Source organism: Nanorana parkeri, unplaced genomic scaffold (assembly GCF_000935625.1).
Source record: "Nanorana parkeri isolate BGI_ZX_2015 unplaced genomic scaffold, ASM93562v1 scaffold312, whole genome shotgun sequence".
NCBI classification, from domain to species: Eukaryota; Metazoa; Chordata; class Amphibia; order Anura; family Dicroglossidae; genus Nanorana; species Nanorana parkeri.
The window spans coordinates 242,726-263,548 of record NW_017306580.1 but is presented as its reverse complement, the minus strand read 5'-3'; the positions used below and the strand labels follow the sequence as shown (position 1 = coordinate 263,548).

Below are 20,823 nucleotides of genomic sequence, written 5' to 3'. Positions count from 1 at the left end.
TAGCCAAACCTCCTTCTTCCTTTTCAGCTTTAGTTCTCTTTTGGGTCACAGGAGGACATATGGTAATGTCCTCCTGTGACCCAAACTCAGCATGTAGGGCTACTGCCTGCTATATGCTGACAGTGCAATGCCGCGATTAAGCAAGACTTTCACTAGCCTGGTGATGTGTCACAAACTGATTTTAAAGCTTCTTCTTGCTACAGGAACAGGGCAAAAGATAGACATGCTGGAAGATCTGTTGGGGAAGATGGAGGTTGGTAGTGGCTGTCAAGCCTACTAGAACACTGCCAGTAAGGTGTAGTGCTAGGAACACCATATCTAAATATACAATTAGTCAAATAATTCATTACTATTGCCCCTTTTTTTGTTTTTGTTCTCTAGCAATCCTGTGCCTACTCTTTCATTGCAGGGTAGCAGTTGTGGGTGGGTGCAAGTGGGCTGAGAACTTCACACCCGGTGATGTTACACCAGTTTTCTGGGCTTGTGTTCCCACCATTCCTTCAAAATGGGCCACTGGTGCGACTCAGCGGAGAGGTTAGCCTGGTTGTGATTTGGCATCGGTGGCAGTGACCAGCTTCTTGCTCAGCTAGGCCTGTAGTGAGCCACAGAGGGGAGAGGTTGAATCTGCAGCAAAGAGGAAAGGATGTCAATGCTGTGCATAGTTTTACTGGCACCATACATCGGTCTCGCCCTTTTGTTGGGTAATGAGCCATCGGTAATATCACTAGCAGGATTAACAGGTATGATTAAAGATAAGGAAATGGGAGATGGCGCTGTGCTATATAAAGGAGCAGCGGTTTCACAATTACATGCTACTTTGTGACTTGTGTGATTCACTTTAAGATCTCGTTCACTCCACAATGTGCATCACCACGGCACACTGTAAATGGTAGGCTGGTTGGCTTTGCACTACAATTGGTGGTATAATATGCTGGAGGTTAATAAATGTAGAAACTGTAACATTGTATGATTTTTAGTTCCTGCTCCTAACAGCCATAGCCTGTTTTTTACATAAACTGTTTTACTGACATGCAATTCCTCTGAAAAGCCTCTTTATCCGAACCCTGAAAAATGCTCTGTATATCAATGTATAAGCCTTTATTTCTGAGGAGTTTATATTCAAGCTTTCATTTTCTGACTCGTACTGCTTTACAGCAAATATCCACTAAAACTATCATGTTTGATACTAGAGTTCTCCATTTTAAAGTGTATAATTGGGGGAGGGGGGCTGCTAAACTGCATGCATTTATTTCTATTAAAGTCTATATAATGGGAGAGATCCCATTGGTAAAAGTACTAATACTGACCCTGCATAGATCAAATGGCCCCCTATACATTGTCTGTGCATTAATACCCAGCTGTCTCTCCATGTGAACAGGTGCTCCCGATCCGACAGCCGGCGCCAGTATAGACGATGAGAACTGCTGGCATCTGGATGAAGAGCAGGTCCAGGAACAGGTCAAGTTATTTCTCTCCCAGGGTGGTTACCACGGATCAGGAAAGCAACTCAACTTGCTTTTTGCCAAGGTATGGTTTTCTTTTCAGCAGGAGGCTACGGGCTGCTGGAGGGGTCAATGTATTTCACATTTGTGGGTACGAATAGAGGGATATGAATAGTTGAGGCCTTTTAGATTACTTGCTAATGTTCTCACAAATCAGTTTAAAATCCTGTTTTAGGGCCCTGTCGCACTATGTCCGGACCAGATCTGCGAACGCAGTGCGTTGTGTTTATGACGTGTTCCAGTGCGTTTTGTTTGGGGGGTAATGTCATTATGCAAATCTCTTCCCCTGCTCCATGTCATAGCTTCTGTTGTGTTCCAGTGCTGTGTGTTTGTGGTGCGTTCCAGTGCAGGAAAAATGTGACATGCAGCATTCCCCCCCCCCTGCACTGGAACAGACTGGACCGGTGTGAACAGAGCCAAAAAATCACATACAAATGCATTGGGATGCATTTTTGGTGTGGAAGAAAAATGTAACGTACCAAATCTGGTCCGGACATGGGGTGAATGGGCTCTCAAGGGCCCATAAACTTGAGGTGCAAGTGTCCCTGATAGTAACAATTTGCTGATTACAATTTACTGTTTTGTAAGTTCCCACATCTGTCCAAAAAAAGGACACCTTTTGCTCTTGTGTTTAACTGTATAGCCATTTGCCAGGAGATCACTACTGGTATTAAGTACTTGGCACAGGATTTGTAACTCTGTTCAGCCAGATAGGTGGTTCATATACCCAGCTGTATAGCATAGCCAGCCGAACGGCATTCCCATTTCCTGGTAGAGCTTTGCAGCTCCCTCCAGAGCGTTGCCTCCGGCATGCACATTGGACTGTGAGTTGGATTTATAAGCAGGAAGAGGGTACAGAAATCTTTACCTCTGTAATAAGATATAGTTGTTTGCAGTGCAGCGTGCCCATGGTGAGAACCACAATACTTGCTGAACAGTTATGCATTCTTTGGCATGTAACCGTTCTCGTATATGTATTTTAACTGTTTGGCTGGCTATCTGCTCTTTGGGTATTCAGGCACCCGTGGGTGTTGCAGCTATCTAAATGCAATAGCTGGCACAGAAAATTCCTTCATACATGCTTTTTAAATCTAGAAGTGTATGCCAGTCATAAGGCGTTATCACTTCTATTTTCAGCAAGAAAATGTTACCTGTCTCTGTACATTATAAATAGTGTGGTACGTGCACCATATTTGTAGGTGGCAGGTGCCCCCAAAACACTTTCAATATCTTGACCTTCCTGTGCCACTGTCCACATTGCACAACGTTGTGCATAGGTACAACCCTCTTCACATCCCAAATCGCAGTGCCATTGCTTCAGTTGGTGAAAGATAAATGTCATGCATTATGGGATGTGATTTCCATAGCAAACCCCATATGTGTTTTGTGCATATGAGGGCTCCCATAGACTTGAAGTTGGAGATGCTGACTGCTGTACTAAGTCGTAAGTAATACAAGAAGTGTTTCAAATGTTGAATAGTTTGTTAGCAAAATCCATCTCCACAGCGTTGGCCACAATAGAGCCCTGGCCCTTAGTTTATGGGTGGGGATTGTGTGCAGTATATAATGCCATCCTCTAGCTTGTTTCCTAATACACATTTTTGCCAGTAAAGATGCAGACTGCATTTGTTTAGTGAAGTTTCTAGACCTTTTTCTAACCTATGAAATGATTACTAGCATGCACAGCAGTTCAGAATTAAGACTATAAATTCTATGGATGTGTGCATGTAGCTTTCCGTTCTCCTTGATGTGTGTTGAACATGCCCTATGACAGCCTTCTGTCACACTTGTGCTGCCCCCTACAGGCCAAGAGTATGTCTGATGATGACAAACCTAGCAAGTTCCTTGTGCGTTGTATCGTCCTAGGATGATGGCTTTTACTTCACATATTATGACATTTCGCTGGGTATATTGAATTTGTGAAGGTAAAATGTTGCTGCTGCTGCTTCTCTATCACTAATATTTGAGGAAACGCTCAAGTCATTCAGTTGATTTGAGTGTTTGCTGAATGTAGAAAAAAATGTACCATGTCTCAATCTACAATAAAGAACGTGTTCGCTTCAGCTTGGTCACTATGCCAGGGGAGTACGTGCACTCCCAGCACAGAACAGTGGCACTGGTTGTCCTCATACACGTGGCAGCATGGCATACACGTATGGTTTAGGCAGGTGTGTGGCTGGGCAATGTTGGTTATTAAATTGTAATATATAATCACGTTCTCAGGCCTTTTCTTTAGAGAGCTTCCTGTTGGTCCTATGTATGGGACATTTCTGTTTTATGGGCATTAATTTTGTTCTCATTTTTTGGCAGGTACGGGAGATGTTAAAAATGAGGGACTCCAATGGAGCTCGTATGCTGACCTTAATAACAGAGCAATTCATGGCTGATCCCCGTCTTTCACTATGGAGGCAGCAAGGCACGGCAATGACTGATAAGTACAGGCAGCTCTGGGATGAGCTAGGTATGGTATTATCTGACCTGTTCGGTCTCCTGCTGAGTTTCACTTGTTCTGGATATGTGAAAGTGTCATGGTGTCACCACTCTTGTAATCAAGAATCACACAATATAGTAAAGTAGATTGTACAGACAGATTGTAACACGTGTGGCAGTTTTGATCCCTTCCAAAGAGGTGGAGGAGGGACATTTAAAAGGAAAGTGCTTTAATGCACAAGGAGTGGCTGACCGATCTCTGAATACTAAGCAGTGTTGTGAGTTCTCTTGTTCCTAGAATGTTTGTAGGGTGCTATTTTCTGAATTTGGTTCATCCTCCCAAATGGCCGCCCTTGGCGTTGATAGCTAAGGGGCACTCTTTAATTTGGTGTTTAATGTGAGGACTATAAAATTAAGTATTTTGTGTCTCCATTAAATGGGAGCCTCCATTCAGTTTGCCTGCACTTACCTTTATTTATGGGGCCTGAGCCGTGGCTCTGTCATTCTCAATGACTTGGACACAGATTGCCTTCCCTCCGTTTATGTTTTTGGCTTGACGTTTAATTCCTGTTTTGTAGCTTTAATCCCTTGTATGTGTTTACTATTCTAATGAACATGTTTGCAGCCAACTTGGCACAGTTTAAGGGAGTAACTTGGCATACATAGCAGGAACTGTGTGTTCACTTTTTTTTTCCCCCTGCGGTTGGGGCGAAACAACCATGGGAATGTCCTATGATCCAGGCTTTAAGAGGATTCATCTACTGCTTTCTCTTGCAACTCTGAGCCGTCTGGAGAGAACTGGCTGTACCCGTGCTGAGGTGCCTTTTAGGATTTCCTGAATGCTATTGTTAATAAGTGACAAGCTGTATAGTGCATTGGGTGACTATGTACCACAGGCAGGCTTGCACTGTAGAGTTATTGGTGGATCTGGAGCTAAAGTCTGTTAAAACCTGTATGTGCGTATACATAGGCTACTGTTTACAGCTTTCAGAAAATGGTGTTTGCATAGCCATCTATGCCTTCAGTAATATGTCTCTGACCTTGAACTTTTGCATTTGCAAATCTCAAATCTGACTACAGTTTTACTTAATTTGCTGCATACGTGTTCAAGGTCAATGGCTCATGTACCAAAGCCTGGCTCAGCTAGAATTTTCAGGAGGTCAGCAATGGCAATCCACATGACAGGGCCCAGTCACATGCTGGTTTACTATCCACTACCACAATGTGCAGGGGTGCTTTGACGTCAAGGTGTGATTTTAAGAAATGGTGCATGCCCCTTTTTTTTGGGTTGCATTATAGCCCATAGAAAATGATGCAATGCATGGTACAGTGTAGTGCTACATTGTGAATGGACCAATAATTGTCATGTGAATGCGGAATTAAGGCTTTCTCTAGTTGTCATTGGAGCTGGCGCCAAAAAAATCCATCCATCCATCCATCCATCCATCCTGGCTGCGGAGCTCTCAGTATATCACAGGCAATAGCACGCTATATACTGAGCTTTGGGTGACGGGAGGAGGTTAGTTTATGTCCTCCCGTGACCCTAAAGAGACCTATGGGGAAAAACACTTACCTCATAATTCTCCTCCCTTTTTTTAAAATTGTGTTGTTTTTTTTAAAAGCCCCATTCCCACCCTTGCAGAAGTATTTTTTTTTAAATGTATGCCAGCAATGAACAAGTGTAGAAGCAGGCATATGCAGTTGATGTATATGAACACAAACTTACATTTTTGTTGCCTTTCCTCTTCATGTTCTCATGGAAATTGCTGCCTCTGTGCTCTGCAAGTATTGTGTGTATATGCCCGCTGCCCCCTCTCCCTTCCCTGGACACTATATTGTGTGTAAAGGCAGAGCTAGTGCTTACTGTTCATGTTACAATGGGTGACGGGAGGGGACAGCTGATTAGTCTGGCACTCCTTTGGAGAAAATGTTGAATTATTGTGCTTCAGGCCTAATAAAACCCTCATAAAAAAAAATGAAGAAAGCCTGCAACGTGAGTCATGAAAATGTGCACACATTCACTATCACTGCACCTCTTCATTACCACAATGAGGCCTCATGCACCCTACGTACCACAACATTGAGTTGAGCAGATATCAGGGAACCAATAGCCAGCCTGCTATTGGCTATTTCAAATTGCAATAGCTGATAGCAAGCTGGCTATTGCACCCGCCTGCTGTCAGAATTACCGAACAGAGCCGGCAGTTCATTGGCTGCCGGCTCTGTTCCTATATAGATTTCTGACCCGCTCCTTCAATCAGCTGATCGAGGGATGCCGGCCAGAGAGCGGCACACACTGTGCAAATTTCACAGAATGTTTGTTTATTTTGTTTATCGGATATATATTGATACGTTTAACTGATACCACTAATGAAAAAAATGTAACAATATCGGTCCCGGTTTATTGGTCGGCCCCTAGTTGTCTGTCCTTATCTTGTAGATGAGTCCGCCGTGTCCCCTGGTCTGGAGGAGTGCTCTGTCCCCCTCCAGGATCCAGTTATTGCCATGTATTAAAACACACAGTAGAGGTGACTTGAGGGGATTTCCTATCATTTGTAGCCGGTATTCCATTTCTTAACTAAAACTGATCTCCAGATGTATTAAATCCTGTACAGTTGAATTGTCTTTATGTCTAGATATCAGTTTTAACAGTGTAAAGGCATACAAGGTTTAATATTTAAATAAGGTAAGAAATGTGGTCACTATGGCTGATGGCTTGCCTATTGCTCCTGTTTGGCCCCATTGGAAACTTTTACACATGGCGACTTTCTATCCAGCGTATTCATTCTCTGTCATTGTTGCCTCCATATCGGTATCCAGATGTAGAAGCTGGTCTGTTTTGTATTGTGTACATTACAGCCTCATGGGACAAGTCTAGGCATACAATAATAAATATTTTTTTCTTTACGCTCTCTCATCCTGTAGGGGATACCTCATGTAGACATAATAACACAGCTAAGAGGACTGCAAAATAGGGGAGTTTGTACAGGAACATCTGAGACCACTGCAGCTGTAATTCCTAGATGCCCCTGGAACCTCCCAGGGAGACCTCCCCCTCCTCCGAACCCATGGGCTGAACTTGCCAATTAGGTTACCTATAGAGGGCAATGGGGCCCATTGCACCAGAGATTACCTCCTAACGATAGTTGTGGATTTCTGACAGCTGATACATTGTGCTGAAGTATGGCTTGCTCTCTTTAAGGGGCCATTGTATCTGTTATTTGAATCTGGTTTCTGTAAAAGGTATGAACACTATGCGGGACAATGTGAACTTTTTGTGAGCTTAATGGAAAATATTCGATTTTAAAAGGGTTACTTTAGTTGTGAGCAGGGTATGGAAGTGTGCTGTCAATGACGGGCCTGCTGTGTTTTTGTGCTCCTTTTACCTTCACTGGCTGCTGATGACCTAGTAGGTTACACCATATAAAGAGGTCTGACAAAATCTGAGGGGTTGGTCTTTATAAAAATTTAAAAAAATCTTAGCTTTTGTCCAGCAAAGCTGAATGTACATTCGTTCTGTGCGAGTTAACCTGCTGATGTGTCGTGGGACAACATTGAATGTTATAGTATTTTCTCTGGTCAAATGTTAAGAATATATAAGAAAATAAACCCTCTGGTGCTTACTCACTTGCAGATGAAATGAGCACTAGTTTCATCTGAATAGTGCTGTCTGATAAGCCCTGGTTCACACCTAGGTGTTTTTGAGCAGTCAAAAAAGCGCTTTAAAACGCCCAACACAAGAAATCCCATGATCTTCAATGTCCCCTGTACACACCTGAGCAGCAAAATGCACGTGTACATTTTTTTTTGTGACAGTTTACAGCCCCCCCCCATAGACGCCCATGGAAATGGCCAAAAACGCACGGCAGAAGCACGTTGCACATTTTCGTGCATGTTCGTCCATTGACCGCAATGTTTCTTGAGCTGCCAGTTAATGCACTTTGTCTGCACGTTTTCATGCACACAAAAAAGGTTGTTGATCCCACAAATACAAGTGTGCAGGACGATGCCGCCATGGTTTGAACGGGGCATTACTGTCAGGAGGGAGCAAGGTTTGTCCGAGCGGGGAGCAAGTTTATTTTTTCTGCTTTGCAACAATGTTTTTATCTGCCAAAGGCAATCAGCCCCAGTCTATGGGATTACTTACAGCACTCCTGGACCTAATGTATCTACTTACAATAATACCGGAATTAACGTTATGGACAGGACTAGTCATAATATACTAGTGCTGATTTCATTTACAAGGGAGAGCAAGCGCCAGCTGAACTATGTTATTTATATCGGTGTTTCTCAACCTTTTTTTTTCTTTCCAGTCACTACACCCTTTAAAAGTATGCAAAAATATCTCGAGGCACCCCAGTCTAAAATGTCATAGGTTTTAAGGGGGACCCCATGCAAAAACACAAAGTAGGTTTTCCCCTTTCACATCGAAGTGACCCCTTCAAATCAAGATTTCCCTTTCCCTCACTCTTTCACACCAGAAGCCCCACTTTCAAATCCGAGTCCCACACCCTTTACATCAGGAGCCCCCATTTCACATCAGAAGTCCCACTTTCACAGCAGTGCCCCACTTTTTACATCAGGAGCCCCCATTTCACATCAGAAGCCCCACTTTTACAGCAGTGCCCCCTTTTACATCAGGAGCCCCCTTCATGTAAAAGTACCCCTACCACAAAAGTTTGAGGCACCCCTACGGAGGCCAGGAGATGCACCAGTATCCCATGGTACCCTGGTTGAGAAAGGCTGGTTTATGGTTTTGAAAATGTTCAACCAGAAGCGAAAATGCCCAAAGAATATTTGATTTTTGCCCCATTCTCACAACAGCTGGTTAACTTGCACACTACAAATGTACCCCTTAGTGTCTGTACAGCCATGATCTTTTCATTGTGGGTAGTATAGGGAAGGGTTCAAAGGGTTCTTTGTTCCTATGGGGAGATTTCCCTTCACTTGCTGTCTCAGAGATGCAAAAGGAAGTGAGGAAATCTGTACAAAATGAGGGGAATTCCACTCTTAGAAAGTTTGTCACCAAAATAGTTGTCCCCACTGATACAATAAATGTTTTTGGATTTCCCATTAATTTCTATTTCCTGTAATAGTCACCAGCACAGACTGGGAGAATCACCTCAGCAGGGATGCCAATGGCAAAAAAAAGGCCGGACGGACAATCCCATGTAAAACAGAACTCATTGTTAAGGGAATGGCAATACTTGGGAGAAATCAGGTGTGGGGCAGTCTTTGTTCTGGCAAGGAACATGCTGACAGGAGGAGCGAGCAGAGATGACCTCATCAGTCTGTTGCTGTTCCTTCACGGGCCATAGGTATGTTCCTTTACTGCACCAGAGAAAGGTCAGTACAGCCTGGCCATACTCTCCGAAGTTAAGTAATTTCACTGGGTGTTGAGAAACAAATAGGAGATATTTCCGCAGCTCGCCGCCCATCATGTGAACAGGGCACATAGAAACATGTTCTATGTGTCCTAGCGCTGATCCGGTGTGGTGTGCAGGTCTCCGATGTATGTGTGCACGAGCTCTGAATCATTTTATGCTCCTATTCCTTGGATTTAGTGAGACAGATCACACAAGTAGAATGTTTTTTTTCATAAGGCTCTGAGCTTTGTGCTATTGTAACCAACCAGAATTTACCTTGTGTGATCTGACCGCAGTGAAATGAAATCTGTTTGCTGGTCACCATTGTCCTTCCTTCTGCCTTCTCATCCACTTGCACAACTTCAAAACATATGGCTTTTCATACCTCTGACACTCATAAACCTACAGAAATATTCAGAAATTGGTGGTAGTAGTACTGACACTCAAACTTTTTTTCAATAATGAATCCAGATCAAACAATAATTCATTTCCCAGCAAAGTATTTCTTTATATTTTTGCCTAAGCACTTACAGCCCTCATATTTCTAAACGGCTGACTCCAACTCTCTCAGCTCAGACGCCCTGAATTTCCTGTTCAATACAAGATCACAAGGGAGAGCAGTCTCAAAGCAGCTGTCAATCAACTAGCTTGGAGGAGGAGAGCAGGCAGGTGATGGCCTTGTTGTGCCTGTGTGTTTATGGAGATTCACACAGCTTATTAGTGCACACGGGAGGCTCTATAGGACCCTGCAAGGGAAAGGATATCAGGGTCTGTGCTCACTGTACCCATTGTAAGGGATTTAAATTGCTTTAAAAAAAACTTGAGTTTAATATCACTTTAAGATCAGTATGTAGCCACTCGGCTCAGTGTACCATAGCAGTCAATGCAGGTTTTGCAGTGATTGCAATATAAGATCGGCATACCTTTTGGAATTCTGCTTATGGGATGTGCTAATCTGCAGCTCTATTGGCTTAAAATTTGATTTGAAAGGAAAAAAGAAGCCCTCGGGCTCTATGCAAGTGACGTTGCCATGACTGAGACTGCTATCTGTTGCAGACAGGAGAAAGTATTTCCTCAATCTCATTTCCCCCATAGAATGGATTTTGTAACTTTGTAGGAGGTCACAAATTAGGAGGATGCAACAGAGTCTTACTTTGGAACTATCACCTCAGTAAACAAGTAGATGCTGACCTAGATAATGTCTAAACTAAGATGGTGCCCTCCCTCTGGAGAGAAAAATGTATGCATGTGAAGGCATCTTTGGGAAATCAGGGGAGAGGAGGAATGGGTTGGGGGGTTACTATGATCTAGGCTAGCGGCAATAAATATCTGAGTGCTGCACGGCGATGTGCATGAACGCTGCACGGCGATGTGCATGAACTCAACACTAAGGAATATATTGCTTGGTCTGTAGGGCTGCAACAACTAATCGACATAATCGATTTTGAAAATAATCGTTAGCTGCAGCTCTATTGGTCTGCTTTCCAAAGCTCTGCTATGACACCATAGGAAAACGTTTATTTAGATCAATGTTCTAGAACTCTAAGCTCTTGGGTGTGCAGGACTCTGGGATCAGTCAAATAGTGGTCCAAGATAATTCAGCCAGAAAGTCCATGTCTGCGGGACTTGTGAAATCCAATCTTTCCCTTCTTGGACTTGTCATCACATCATGACATTCACCATGCAGTAACCACAATGCATCAGTTCATTTCATAGAACTTCAAACTGCATATTCAGTACACATTGATGCAATTAGGAAGGCAGACTGCACCACAGACATGTTTGAAAGCTATTTTTGGAGAACTGTGATAATGACCACATACATACAGAGCAGTCGGATGAAATCGACATGGTTTGGGTAGTCTTGATGTGGCGGCTGCACTACTCTTTTAGTATTGGTGTACACGACTTTTATAGAATTTCCTTTAAAATGTAATTTCACATTATTTATTTTTTGATGGTTCTGTAATTATGTTTGTGTATCTCTCTCCCCCCCCCCTCCCTGCAGCGATTGTATCCAGTTTTCCACACCACAATAAAAGATCATTATGCTAGGCTGTACAGATTGGCTGGAAAGTTCAGCTCGCTCACTGTTTGGAAATGCGGCTGGAGGTGCCAGTAGCACAGAATGTCAAAGCCGTACTATATGGCTACAGAGGCAGCAGCTTGTGGCGGAGATGTCCAGAACCAGACAGGCCTGTGGAGGTATTCCAGCACATTTGTGACAGGAAACTGCAGCACAGAGGATATTTGTCTTCTCTAGCTCCGCGCGCCCTTCTGTCAAACTGCGGAGAGGAAGAACAATCTGCATTGTCCTCGCTTATTTACCAGGAAAAAAAAGCCATTTCATCCTGGAGTTGGAAAGCTTCTTGGACATGGCCTTTTATTTTCCTGGCTTTTCATTCTGATTTTTTTTGTAGAATGTAGATGGTAAATTTGTACCGTACACATTCAAGATGATTGTTGGGCAAGAAGGCTATGGTAAAGGAAAGAGTTTTTCACATATATACTTGGAAAGCTCAAATGTTAATGGCAAAGTCTGGAGAATGAATGCTACAGCAGTTATCTGCTATTGGTTAAAGCTGTACTCTAAGCTTCCACTAATTGGTATTGGGTTGTAGTGCACAAAAATTAAGATATTGAAGCAAGAGTAAACATGGCAGCCAGGAAATTAGTGCAAGCAGAATGAGACGTAGCAATGCCGGCCTTCACATCTCTCTTAGAAAAGGTGACTCAAAGGGACAGCCTCTACCATTGCCCCATGCAACCTGCTCTTTTAATTGATGGTTTTACATTTATGCCTCAACTTAAGGCCCGGTTCACACCTGGGCGTTTTGCAGCGCGTTCATACGCTCTGCAAAACGCTCAAACGCCGAAATCTCATTATTTCCTATGGGTATGGTTCACACATGGGCGTATTACAGGCCGTACGAATGCGCTACAAAGCGTTTTTGTCGCGTGTATCCATTGGGATACAGCCAGGTAGCGAATCGCGGTAAAAACGCGTGGCACGAAGCGCACGACAAATGCGCATATTCGATACGCCTAGGTGTGAACCCAGCCTAAAGAATATTTCTAGGCAAAACTTTTGGCACGGTTTCTCGAACTTCCTGTTGTGTCTCTCCTACCGGAAGCATAGAGAAATTTTCCCCAATGGTACACAGAAAGCTAAAGATAACCTTGCAGAGCTTTAACCCTTCTTATAATTTAATCCTGCACGTCGGATTTAGGCCAACTGCAGCCATAAGTATTAAGAAATATGGCTGAATAGAATTTCTTGCCCAATCATTAGCAATGTGTTCATAAGGCCTCGGTTTGGTGTATACAGAGCCTGTATTGTGTTGGTGGTACCGCACGAGATGTAATGTTAGTAGTTACCCGAGGCAGAGACATGGCTATAACTAAAGTATAATGCAAGCTTTTTTGTTTTCCTCTTGTTTTGTTGTCTGATAAAACTGACTGGTGCCCTTGTGAGGCTTTATGCTCAGATCTGAGCCCTGCCAGATGCCAGGCGTTGAGTTGGGGGCTGACTTTTGTCAGCAAATGGGATCTGTGAGTTAATTGGTGTTTTCTGCTAGCTTCTGGCTGTGAAATGAAATTGGAAGCCCTTTAGCCACATGGAGAACATAGGACCTGAATACAAATGTCACGAGTCACCAGTAGGGCTCACTGCAAGACAATGGCATTCTCGCTAAAATGCTGTCCCATTGCCCATCATTCGAATATCGGGGATTAGATATAAACTAAAAAACTAAATACGTGACACATTAAGCAAAAGATCTGATTTTTTTATTTATATTTTTTTTATTAAACTTTAACATATAATGCAAAGCAGTTTGCGGTCTTTTTCCAGTTGAATCATTATACTTGTCAACTTTAAAGCAAGCTGTAATTGGTGCAGCAAGTGTTATCAAAAGGAGGGCTATTCATTTGACAGTTTAATAAAGCTGAGATCGTTACAATGAATCCCAGAAGTTTAATTTGATAGGTAGTCAGGTAGCATCATTGTGAGGCCAGTATCGCAGTCCAGACGAAGTGACAATTCCAGGCGCTTGTTAGCACGCACTTGGCTGTATATGGCCCAACTCATTATCTGGAGGGAATTGGTGTTTTAAAAAAAAAAATGCTGCAGAGCAATCAAGTGCAGAAATATAGTAACCAATCAGATTGTAGTTCTGAGAGCTGACTATCGAAGTGGAAAGTCTTTGGCCAGTTGCCATAGGTTATTACAGCTCAGTGCTTCCTGCACTCTTAAGTACAGTGGTACCTCAGTTCAGGAACTTAATTCGTTCCACGATTCTGGTTGCCAACCCAATCAAACTGTGATCAGACCACGATCTTGACTAGAGGAAGCCACGACCAGTGTCAGAGCAGGGAAGATGGCTGTGGTTGTTAGTCACCCGATGCGGAGTTCGTGGACGGAATACAAATTTTGCCAAACTTCCTGTTAGCGAACCAAATTGTTCCCGAACAGAAGCATTCGTGAACCGAGGTACCACTGTAAATGCTTACATATGTTGATTTTTAAATATGCTTGTAAAATATTAACAAGCTGTATAGAGCTGCAGCTAACGATTATTTTCAAAATCAATTAGTTAGCCGATTATTAAGTTCGATTAATCGGTTAATCGCATAATAAAATATATATTTTTTTAAAACGATGGGACTAGTGATGGCACTACTAGTTTGTATTGAGATTGTAGTCAATCACAGGAGCAAGCTTGGAGCGGTGGAAGTTGACAACTTTTTCAATAATCGATTCTAATCGATTATGTCGATTAGTTGTTGCAGCCCTAAAGCTGTAATTCTTTCCACTTTTCTTTGTCTTTAAAACCCTGTTACTCTGGATGTTCTGTATTGTATATGTATGTGGACGAGCAGTAATTGGCCATTACATCAACAGGCTCTGTTTCTTTGTAGTGTTTGGCCATTGTCACACCTGTGATCCTGTCACTGGGCAGTGTCCTGATCCCTAGAATATGCAGGGAGAAAATGCTTCTACTTGTATGTGTCCCCCTTGGCATTTTTGTAAGCAGGATGTGGCTGCCAAAAATGGTGCAGAAGGTATGTTGCTGTCACAAGAGCGACGCATCGGTCATCCATTCAACATGCAAGGAGGTGAGTGTTTCACTTCTCTGCTTTGTCCTCCATAGTGATCCTGCTGCTGGCGATTTTGTGTAAGCCGCAATGTCACACGAGTGACACAGATCTTAGTCAGCTGACTCGTTCACAACACTATGCAGAGTCGCTGATATCTTGAAGCCATTATAAAAAATACACTACTTTATGGCAGGCAGTGTGCTGAGCATTTGGGTGCTGCTATCAACAAATTACACTATTTACAATGGATTCTGCCCCTTGTTGTTTAAACATGTCAGCTTCCTGTAGAATCAGCTGGTCTCCTAAGCACTGGCCCTGATATCATGTTTGAGTGTCTCCTTTTTCTTGCAAAGATCCCATGGAGCCACCCTTGTGTGTCAATCTCCACTGAGACAGACCAGGCAAGGCACTTCCCTCCTTCCTCCACCTCCAAGCAAGTAAATGGAGAGTTGCTGAGGACTGTTATCCTGTGTATTTTTGTACTGGACAGGAAGTTCAGGGAAGCAGAGCTGAGAGAGTTGAAGCGGTTTGTAAATACGATGACGGTGTGTGCTTGGACAAAAATGTAAAGAAATACTTTGCTGAGCATTGTATATTTGGTATGGATTCGTTACTGAAAAAAGTTTGAGAGGCCAATAGTATAACATGTTTTCTGTTTAACAAAATAAAAATCCGTGGATGTCAGTAAAATTCACTTTTTTTTAACCTGAGACATCTGGGCCACTCGGGTGGCCTTGGGTCATTACAGGTCCTTTTTTCTCTCCTGTAAACCCCATTTAGGGCACGGTCGCACCATTGACGCGTTTCCTAGTCACATGAACCTGGTGGGAAACTGATCCACTTCAGAAAAAGCTACACACTTCTTTTTGTCGAGGGATTTGCTCTCTCTCCAGTGCTGATATAGAAGAGGCGAAACAGATCCTCAGCACCACATGGGAAACACTGGATCTTCATGTGACCTTGATGTCCCTGCTGCCACCGTTTCAAATGTTCCCGCTCATGTTTGTTTGTTCTGTACCTTAACTGCAGATATCTTATCCGTAGAATCCTAGAGCGATGCCTAAAATCTCGGCCATCTGCAGAAAATGGAAACTTCCGTTTTGGGGGGACTGACCCATTAAACTTGAGGCTTAAAGTGACATTAAAGTCAAACTCTCCCCCTCCCCCCCCTTCCCAATCCTGCTGTGAGGACTTACCTTAAATCATGTCTCTTAATCCGACCACCATCATCATCATCTTTCCTTTTCTTTTCAGTTGTCCCTCCAGCGCTGGTGCGGGTCTCCGATCCAGCGCTGACTCCTCTGTCCTCCTTCTCTCATGTCCCACGGTGTCTGTGTGGGTGCATGCTGCTCCATATACTTACCCTGTCTCTCCTCGTCTCCCGATCGAACATCCTGAAGTGCGCATGCGCCCGCCCCAAGATCCTTTGCGGCTGCCCATGACTTCAGATGTTCGGACCGGAGCACATGGTGAAGACTCGGGTAAGTTTAAAGGCTTTTTAAAAGGGGTTTTTTTTTTCTAATGTTTTTGCATATATCGCTTGCTGGCAGTAGATATATGCAAAGACATGTGAGGGTTTAATAACCCTTTAATGCAGATGATCACATATTGCAAACAGGCTTTATCCAAATTTTGGGTTGTGAGTGCAGGGAAGATCTGCACCTGCCCCGCAAAAAAAAGAAAAACCAATTGTCTTTCGAGCCTTGCACTCTTGTTTTCTGTGCTCCCAGCCCCCCACCCTCCTCAAATTGAATGCAGTCTTCAGGATTGCATGAATTCCCCCTCACCATCAAAAATCCATTGCATTAATCAGCCAGCCAGCACGAAATGCATGGGGAGTGATTATACTATCATGCACAATACAATCAGCATGAAGCACTTGTCAAGACCAATACATCAAAGTTTAATTCTGTAATAGAATGAATTAGAGCAAAATGAAACATTCTGTTCTTCCTAGAAACACAGCCCCTAAAACCGGTTCTATTCTGCGACCTTCGTTCATCGGCCTCTGTGCATGAAAACAGTTGCACAGTGGACTGACTAGAACTAGCATCAGGACAAAGAAAAGCCCAGTATTGCTGGAACAAAAATGTGCTTCTCTGTCAGATTTATTTTCGTTATTTCCCAGTAGTCTGAATGCTGCTGCGATACACTCGGCCTGGCTGCTGGAATATATTTGGATGGCTAGGTCTGTGGTGGTCATGTTTCCACTTACACAAAGGTTACAGTTGACTAGAGATAGAGCTGACTGTGCTCCATGTTATACGGGATTGTAATCACTCTTGATCCCCATGCAGAATCCATTTTGTTTGATGGGTTTCCACATACCTTTAGCACAGAATAGGTCAAAAGAGCACCTTACTGATTTATCCAGGCTTCAGAGTTTAATGCCTACAAGCTTCCCCCCTCTCTATTGCATGAAACCATTAACCAAGTCCCTCTGGATGGCTTTGGTTACTGCTTACATCCTTTAATAAATATTTAAATGTCTATGCTATTTGAAACTTCCATTTTCTCTTTCCTGTTGCTTATGAAATTTAGTTTGTTAGCATTTTGTTTCTTTTCCCGTATAGGAGGGTAATAAGCCCGCAAACAAATATACATGGCAGTATTGGCTTTAAGATCATTCGGGGGGGGGGGGGTGCATTTTTTTTAATAATCTCTGCAGGGTTGCTATAGATGGTTTGCTGCCAAACAAGTTCAAGTCTTTCAGCTTTAAAGCAGAACCTAAACCTTTGAATCCTTTACAGGCCAGGATGGCACCATCGTAAACTTGACATACACTCTTATAATTTCTTTGTTCGACCTGCGGGTTCTTTATCAAGAACTGGCTGGAATTTGCATAGTGTATGGCTAGGTATGACACTGGGCATTTGAGGGCTTGAACGTTGGGAGGTGACATAAACACACTGGCAAGTGTAACCATTTTAACCAAAGGCATGTCTTGAGTCAAACTTTAGTGGGTTATTAGTGGGTTTATTTTTACGTGAATTTTTTGCTCTCTGCGATGGCGGGTCTAGTTAGTGGATAAAGGAAGGCCCATCACAGAACCTACCCCATTTCCTCTGAGCATCTGCCTGCCAATGTTTGCTTCAAGTGAACAGCCGTAGTCACAGTAAAGTTTCTTGGAGGGGAAGGGCTTGGACTTGTGTGGTAATTCCTGTTAAGTGGTAGGGAGCACCTGACAAATGTTGCCGAAACACTGCTTTATCTTGGATATCTGTCTCCCAATGCCCTTTGCTGTCCAGGAACAGAGAAGGACAGGTACCCTGTGCACCCTGCACTTTCAGCTCTCCTTGAGGAAAACCCATTACTGGCAGTTTCCTGTTTGCTATCACTCAAAATGACAAAAGCCACAAGATAGGCCAGGTCAAAAAAGGGGTTTAACTACCTCCGGGCCGGCCATAGTAAAAAAACGGCCGGCCAGGAGCTCTCTCGATCTGAGCGGGCGTCTCTAGACGTCCGCTCAGACACGCCCCCTTGCGCGCGCCGTCAGGCGAGCGGGAAATGGCCGGTATTTAAAAACGGGCAGCGATGCCCGTTAATATACATGCGATCCGCCGGCTGTAGAGCCGTCCGATCGCATGTATGGGGTGCCGATCGGGTGTCCCCCCCCCTCCGCGGTCCCCCCCCTGTTGTCCCGCTGATCCCGAGCTCCGCTGTGCCCGGTGCGAGCCCGGGATCAGCATGTCGGCTGTGTCACGGGGATCAGAGAGAGCTCGGTACACGAGCTCTCTCCGGTCCCCTCTCCTCTGAAAGAATGCGGAAGTGTTGTATAATACATCACTTCCGCATTCTTGTGTCACTCTCCAGCTTCAGAAGCTGCAAAGAAGCTGATGGAGCAGATCTCTGCTTCATCAGCTTCTTTTGGGGGGTCCTAGGTGACATTAGGGGTCTTGGAGACCCCTGATGTCTCCATAAAGAGGACCTGTCACATATTTTGCTATCACATAGGGGGGTTTTATTAGCCCCCGTATGTGATAGCGATAAAGTTTAGTGAAAAAGAAAAAAAAATTTAAGTCCCCCCCCAAAAAAAATTTTAAGTTACACATAAAAAATAATTAAAGAAAAAAATAATGTTTTAAAGTCCCCACCCATACATACACGCATGCAAACATGCGTCGGGGGCGCATACGTGCAAAAAAGACGATTGCGCCCATTACGCCGCACATGTTACATATCGCCGCGAACGTCGCAGTGAGAGCAATAAGTCTAGGGCCATCAATCACTGATAACACTAAACTGATGAGCGGTAAAAACTTTTAAAGCGTCGCCTATGGCCAATTTTGGGTATGGTAGTTTTCTGCGATTTCGCAGGTGCGCGCAATTTTAAAGCTTGACATGTTTGGTGTCTATTTAACCGACGTGACCTGATCTTTTATATTTGACCAAAAAACTGGGTAATAAATGTTTCCTAACATAATGTTACAAAAAAACGTTTTTTTTTCAATAATTTTTCCTAATTATAATAAAAAATAAAACCCGTAGTGGTGATTAAATACCACCAAAATAAAGCTCTATCTGTCCCCAAAAAATGGTATAAAATTAATTTCAGTACAGCGTTGCATGACGGAATAAACGTCAGTCAAAGTATCGCAGCGCTGAATACTGAAAAATGGCCTGGCCAGGAAGGGGGTCTAAACACCTGGTCTTGAACTGGTTAAGTATAATTAAATCTAATATAAGCTTTTATATATTAATGTAGTTTGAGGGCCAGTTCACACCATAAACAGTGCGTTACAGAGCGGTCAGCTTGCAGCATTTTTGCAGACCGCACTGGACCGGAATGCAGGCACTGATGTGCCACGCATTCTGGTGCAGGTGATCGCACTGCAGGCAGGGGGCATGGCTGCATTGCTTTTCATTACAATGCACTGCCACTCCTTGAACGCAGGAAGCCGGACGGAATGTGATGCCGGACGGAATGTGACACTGTTTATGGTGTGAACCGGCCCTAGGGTCATTTTTTAATTTAAATCTACAGCTTTTACTAAAATGCCTGCTATGAAGATCCTTGCTCAGGCACTTCCTGTGGGTGACAACACTCTGTCCCTCTCTCCCAGTTGTGCTCCTTCCTGTGTTATCACCTGGTACTTAGGCTTTTGTTGCAGAATAGAATCAGACAACACACATTATGCAGGCATGGTCTGGTTTCCCTGTCAAATGCCATGCAGTCCTCATTGGAGTCCATGCATGGAGATTTGAAGTACTTGAAGCAGGACAGAAGCATTGACATGCAAAAAGATGGAAATAAGATAAAAAGTATTTTTTTTTTTTTAAGGCACTTTTTTTTTTTTTTTATAGCAGTGCTTGAAATAGTCATTCAGTTTGTGTTTACATCCACTTGCTGTCAATTTTGTTACCAGTGCAAAGTACTAGCTTTTCTAGTTAGGTGGTATATGTAGCCAGCCTACATTTTACTGTTTTTAAAAGAATATTTTTCTCTAATGACTGATGACTGGATATAAATGTGAGGCTGATCCTCAGCGTGCAGAGAATGCTCTGTCTTTATTTCCTCGGCCAAGTACAGGGCCACCAGAAACCTCTTCCTGATCTAACAAAGGCTAAAGATGTCTTTGCTGTGACGTACCTAAGTGTGTTTTCATTTATTCCTCCTTATTGCATCCTTCAAACCAATATAAAGGAGGATTTTTGGCTTAAGAAGGGACGACTGTTGACTTGGAATATTGCTCGGCGATCAACGGGTTTATAGAAGAGCTGGCTGTTTTTTATCAGCTTTGCTCTGAAGTGGCTTCTCTGGAATTGTGTGTGACTATGAAAATGTAATTGGGGGAAGATGTGATTGGCAGTGGTCTATCCTCCACATATGTTTGGAGAGTCGGTGTAGGGTAAAGTCTTTTATTAGCTGCTTTCCCGAGAGAGTTCAGTGATGAGCTGGCTACAGCACAACAGAAGGAATGCATGTGGCAGAGGATGTCGCCCAGGAATGTCATTGCCATCAAATCATGCTCACATCGACCGTTCCTCTTATCTTCTATATATATTTTTTCTTTTCTTTTCTTGCTTGGCTTCTTTTTAATGGCATAAATGCAAACTCTTCACAAACTTCCCACTTGCATGGATGCCTTGAAATCCTTAAAAGCCAGCCCTCAGTTATTTGCTTAACAAAGAAGCGTGTGTGAAATTGGTTCGTATTAAAAATTTGGCCTGAAATTTGAATAGAGTCCCATTTTAAAACCGAGATTTGCTGTTGAGCTCTACAGTGGTGCGATGTTGTGTCCAGATGCATTTATTTTTTTAATTACTTTCGAAGCCCCCTTTGTTTGCTTTCACATGTGTTCATGAAATATATGTTCTCAATTGCTTTCCTATGCACTTGTGGGAAGTGCAGTCATTGATACCCGGGCTGTTTTATGGGAAGATGACATAGGCTGATGCATGGGAATTAAAAATGATGGGGGTTG

General features: G+C 43.3%; 1 protein-coding gene across 1 annotated transcript in view; it reads left to right on the top strand.

The window, feature by feature from the left end:
- The window catches only part of ZSWIM6 (zinc finger SWIM-type containing 6), a 134,218-nt gene that overhangs the window by 84,445 nt on the left and 28,950 nt on the right, over positions 1-20,823 (top strand). Inside the window, exons 4-5 of the mRNA XM_018557948.1 lie at positions 1,379-1,527; positions 3,813-3,963. Coding sequence (XP_018413450.1) covers positions 1,379-1,527; positions 3,813-3,963 — 300 coding nt within the window. The remainder of the gene's footprint in view (positions 1-1,378; positions 1,528-3,812; positions 3,964-20,823) is intronic.